Source organism: Idiotropiscis lumnitzeri, chromosome 8, assembly GCF_059441095.1.
Source record: "Idiotropiscis lumnitzeri isolate Australia: NSW breed Sydney's pygmy pipehorse chromosome 8, RoL_Ilum_1.0, whole genome shotgun sequence".
Taxonomy (NCBI): Eukaryota; Metazoa; Chordata; class Actinopteri; order Syngnathiformes; family Syngnathidae; genus Idiotropiscis; species Idiotropiscis lumnitzeri.
The window spans coordinates 7183581-7189222 of record NC_142398.1 but is presented as its reverse complement, the minus strand read 5'-3'; the positions used below and the strand labels follow the sequence as shown (position 1 = coordinate 7189222).

The 5642-nt window shown below is 40.4% G+C and overlaps 1 protein-coding gene across 2 annotated transcripts in view; it reads right to left on the bottom strand.

Annotated features, from left to right (window-relative positions):
• Positions 1-5642, bottom strand: part of hhip (hedgehog interacting protein) — a 45631-nt gene that overhangs the window by 18857 nt on the left and 21132 nt on the right. For both annotated transcript variants that reach the window (XM_088303659.1, XM_088303660.1), the window contains exons 5-9: positions 5325-5476; positions 2920-3093; positions 2707-2850; positions 2503-2621; positions 57-180 (exon numbers count right to left, since the gene is read on the bottom strand). In XM_088303659.1, coding sequence (XP_088159785.1) covers positions 57-180; positions 2503-2621; positions 2707-2850; positions 2920-3093; positions 5325-5476 — 713 coding nt within the window. The remainder of the gene's footprint in view (positions 1-56; positions 181-2502; positions 2622-2706; positions 2851-2919; positions 3094-5324; positions 5477-5642) is intronic.

The following is a 5642-nucleotide window of genomic DNA, read 5'->3' as shown; positions in this document are numbered from 1 at the left end:
TTACGTGTCAACAACATGGTTTTAGTTGGAACATGGTTTGAGCACAGTGTCCTTACCCAAGCTTATCTCCAAACACGTAACTGCCATACAATCGTCTTGACTGGCAACCCCTATAGATGAATCCCCCCACTGGTGGGGCTCCTCCAATGGACTGCAGGTCATAGACGGATGGTTCATTCTCTGCACAGTATGAAGGAGAGGGAAATTGGGGATTTAGTTCAGTTGTCAGTGTGTGTACTTTGTGTACCCAAAAAGAATCTGCTTCAAAATAGATCTGCATGAAGCTGTGGAAACCATGCAGCATTGAACGTACAGGCTAGAGTGAGACGGCCCAACGTGTCTATAAAGTATAGAGCCACACGGGATCCAGTAGGTATGATGCTGTTTTATCGCAATATTTTCACAACAATAACGATAATATTGCGATGTGGTGATTTTGGGGGAAAATGATCGCAAATGGGAACAGTATTTTGTTAAAACACAACACAAATGACTTTTGTATTTGGTGGCATTACTTACAGAATATCTATTCTTAGTTTGTTAGACAGCGACAGTAATGATAAATGTTGTTGCTGTATCGTTTGTGCATGACAACAGATAATGATGCAACATATTGTAGACACACTAAATAGATTGTGCAAGTGTACTGGTGAGTGTATACTGTATCACTGTAAGTCATAATGTTACAAAAATAAAGTTATTTTTGTTTTTCATGGAAAAAATGTCATAAGAAGTCAACATTTTTAACAAAATACAATTTTCTCAGAGAAAATTTGAATTGAGGATAAGTAATATGTTGGGGGAAAAAAAGTTTAACTCGGGCAAATTAGTCGTAAGATATTGCTTTTTTTTTGGTTTCTTTTTTTTTTTTTTTTAAAGAAACTTCTTTTTTTAATCTATTCAGAAAAGGTATTTTTTAAAATGAAATTACCAAAGCATTTTTTATCAAGAAAAATGCCCAAACATTTTCAAAGGGGGGAAAAAAAACGGCATTCTGAAAAAAAAATAGCTTTTATAATTGACAACGTCAGTAATGCATCACTGAGTCTGTGGGAAAAGGGTGGTGAGCAACTAATGTTATTATAATATATTTTTTGAGACAGATTAAGCTAAATAACAACAATAGAGCGATGGCCATTAAATATGACAGTGGAGCTGTTTCTGGATGTTTTCTTGGAACAAGCCATTACATATTGGGTCTGTATTTTGTCCGTACCACAGGGACTTTGGAGGACGTCCGCATTGTCCCCCTGTTCGGTTCATAAGTTTGACGCTGATGTCATAAGACTTATTTTTGGAGTGCTGTGGTCTTGGCAATGGGAAACGTGAATGCCGGCTGGCGTGTTGATTTCCCCACGGTAATGACTTTCCAGTTTAGATAATTGGCCCCTGTCGCGGACCATCCCTCACGGGGGGGCAAGCATACATTTGAGTTGCCAAAGTCGTCGTTATTAAGACAAACACCCATAATTTATTTTTGGAAGAAAAGTGGGTTAAAAATGGTCAGGACTGCCATTTGCCTTTTTTTTTTTTTTGCTCTCATTGTGAGCGGAACCCCACTGAGAATTGCGTTTTCAACAATGCTAAGCGGTCACGCCTGCAGTTATTGCTGTTGACAGCTCTAAATCTAAAGTGAGGATGCAATTTTGTTCCCTCAGTATATCTGTGCGGTGATTAGGGCGGCGTGAATGTGAACGTGTTTGTGTTGTGGTGGGGGCTATTTCTCTGGCACCCACAACATTTTTACATTTAATCTTCTGTACCTCGGCAGTTGGCCCAGATCGTTTCTCAAAGTGTTGCCAAATTGCTGTTCTTACAAAATGACATTTGTAAAAAAAAAAATAAAATAATAATTGTTGGGTGAAAGGTTTTTAGAATGTCTGGTCAAGATTCAAAGACAATATCTCAGGCGAAGAAATGCGCTCATGATCAATGCTACGGAAACAAAAAAAAAAAATGTCAATACAACATCTCTTAAATAGTTCTAAGACGGTATACCTCCATTAGTTGTTGGGTAATAAAACAAATGGCACTTCTCAGGCAAAATTGGTTCGTAACAAAATTCACACACAGATATCAAACTGAGCCCATTTGAACTATGTCGCTAACCAAAATAGCAGCACCTACCAACAGGAAAAGGTTCCTCTGATGGATCCATGTGTGGGGAGGAGTTTCTCCCTTTTCGCACTCAGTCAAGGAAATATCAACATAATGAAAGAGTTCAATTGTGTAGCAGAGTTGAATTCTATTGCTAAGCAAAACAGCAACATGTGAGTTCCCTCAAATACTGTAGCCAACTCACTTATCCCCCAATGTGGATCAAATGTAGATGATTGCTAAAAGGATTTGAGTTGACTGCTTAGCCCAGTTGGACTCTGTTGTTAGCCAAAACAGCAGAACTCTCAGTGTTTCAAAACTCCTAGATTAAGAATAGAATCTTATCATGTGCACCCTGCGCCTTGAAATAGACAAGGACGGTTTACAGAGAGAAGTTGAACTCACCGTAGTCTGTCCCTTTGTGAATCTCCAATATTCTTCCCGTGGTGGAGTTTTTTCCGCTGGCGTCCGTGCAGAGCATGAGCAGACTCCCGTTCTCCGTTTGGAGCCGATCCACGCTACACCTGCGCCACACAAAACACAAACGAATAAGCACAGAAGGACACAGTAGCTGCTTTTGTTTTTTTTGTTTTTTCCCGTTTGACCAACCTGCCTGGGTCGTGTAAGCCTTGCGCAAAGATTTCCGGCGGCTGGTTGGTGCTGTTGAAGTACGGGTTGTCCCGTGGTATGGAATAGGGAGACGCACAGCTGTCTGTGTCCACGTCTACCCTGAGCATGGACCCTGTGAAATCGCTGCGTACAAATGCGCCTTTTAGGCTTTGGATCACCTTCATGCCTTGATACCCTTGAACCTTTCCTCACCTGAGTCCATCCATCTCCTCCATGTCATCCAGGGTGATCATCCCATCGCCCAAGACGATGTAAAGCAGACCCTGGGGGCTGAAGACCAGCTGCCCACCCAAATGTTTCCGGTGCAACTCGGCCACTTCCATCAGTACCCGGAGGGTCCGGGTGTCCACCTGGTTTGGGTTCTTTCTGAGAGAAAAAACAAAGAGATCCTGCGTCACAGAGGACCTTGCAGGGGGCCTCCTGCATCTTTCATACAGATCGTAGTGATGCAGGATGCCACGACTGTGTGTGCTTTTCTAAAACGACAGAGCAAGTACAAGATAGTAATCGCACAGTGATCATTGCTTTCAACACAACCGGGGGGCGGGAAGTGAGCATTGGGTATTAAACTAGCCAAATCCTCAACCACGGGTGACTTTATTATTTAGGATTTTTTTTTCAAGTTGTCAGCTGCAGAGGCTGAAGAGTAACAATCTGATTTTGCATTTTTTTTTTCAAGAATTTTAAACAAAAATAATGCTTTGCTGCCATCTTGTTGCGTCTTGGGATATAGGAATTACGTTGAAGTCATTTGAGGAGTTTAATTTGGACAAAAAAGTGATTTGCCGCCATGTGGTGGCATCGTGGTGTCAAGGAACTATTTCGAACTGAGTTGAGGAGCTTAAAGGAGCCAAAATACTGCTTTGCTGCCATGCTGTGGCATCCATAGGCAATTATAAACTGTTTAATTCTTTGCTTCGCCTTTATTTCATTACTGTATATTTTTATGAAGTACAAAACTATAGAGCGCTAGTTTCCTTTTTACAAAAGCAGTTTAAAAACTTTGTTGTTTTTTTTTTTTTTAGTCTGGAACAGATTAATGTCATTTCAATTCATTTTAGTGGGGAAAGACGATTTGAGATGCTAGTGTTTTGAGTTCCAAGTGTGGTCCTGTCTGACTTTGACTCCAATCTCAAGCCACCACTATTTTTTTTATTTTATGTTATTTTCTGCCACTGAAAGACAGAAATGCTGATGTGAGATCAAATAAAACGCAACAGTGACATTCAAGAACCTTCTAGAAATGTCAAGTTGAGACATGAGGCAGACAGTGGGCGGGCGATGACATCACACAGTCTCTTGCAAAGTGAGGCTTTGGCTTCGCTAGTGTGAGTAACATTCCATTCTGGCTTGATTTGAGTGTCTAAAGGTCCTGAAATTTGAAAAAAAAAAAAAAAAAAAAAAAAACTTTCCAAAGAAAATGACTCAGTAAAAGTGCCATTGAATGTTCTAATTGAGTTACGGCCCCATGCGCCGCAGTCAGTCACCGCGCCGGCGTGCCAAAACTGTAATTAAGATTAGATCATTAAGGCAAATGGACTGGTGTGATTGAAAAGAGGTTTGTGAGAGAAGATTGTTTTCGCCAACAACCTTTTACCATAGGGGAGTCAAATGAACGGCATACTTATAGCCAACAGAATGCTGATGAGACCACTTTTTATTGCTCCTGAACAATTTTTGGGGGAAATTGTCTCAAACCTGCGGGTGCTGGAGTTTTATAGTCAGTTATATTACGTCAATTTTATCCCACACATTCTAAACCTATTATTTTAGTGACAGAGGCTTACAAAATGTATAATTAAATTGTCGTGTGAATGAACTTATCATATAAATCTACTGGCCAGTTACTACTTCTGCTTGTCTATTTCACTGGCAAGGTAGTTTTGAAACTATCTAACTTCATTCGTATAGTAATGAGAGTTCGGAAGTTTCCGTACACTTTGAAATTAGTGACTGGAGTATAAAGTACTTTATCAGCAATAAAATTGCAAAAAAAAAAGTTATAAAGTCACAAGAATTTTTGGGGTGGGGGAATATTGGTATAAATTAGTATATGAAAAAAACACTTGTGGCTTTTGATCCTGGCTAGCCGTTATGATTTGCTAAATTAGAAAAGCAAAACGCAACCGTGCATTATTTGTGTCAAAAAAAGACAGGCATAGAAAAAGACTTTTATGCGTCCATCTGTCTTTGACTCTAATTATTCAAAGCACGGATTTTAATTTTAATTCACATATGTTTGATATTTTCTGGTTTAATTACTTGAGATGTTCACCAGCACAGGCTATCATTAACAAGGATTTTTGTAAGCATATTTCTAACATATATCTAATGTAACGACAACGTTTGGAACAATACAAACTTAAGAAGAGGTATAAAATATAGCTTGAATTTCTTGCTCAGGGCTCAGGATGAAGACTTACAAAGATAATGTAATGTCTGAGGTGGGCTGAGTGAGTTAGAGCAATTCAAATTAGAATTTGACAAAACCTGAAAAGACCAAGCTGTATTTCGTTACTCCAGGAGATGATGTGCGAAGAGCTTTTTTTGTGAGTTTGTGATCAACGTCAACTTGTGCTTGACCCGTCTCCCGTTACCTGGACACGGTGTACTCCACTACGCGGAGAATGTGGTCGTGTGGCCCGATGGCCCAGCGCTCCTGGTTGGTGGTGTAGGAAACGTAGAGCTTGCCATCCTTCTTATAATTGGGATGGAATGCCAGGCTTAGCAGGCCCCTTTCATCTCCGCCCTGCAGTCAGATGGCAAAGCACAAAAGATCCAGGAGTTAATTATGTCCCGCCTCTGCCTCTCCTTGGTCGTGTGGGTTCGGAATCGCAGCAAAGCACCCCCAACCCACCTCCACCAACAACCCACTAATCCCCCTTTTTATTTATCCATCACATTCCCTTTGACAC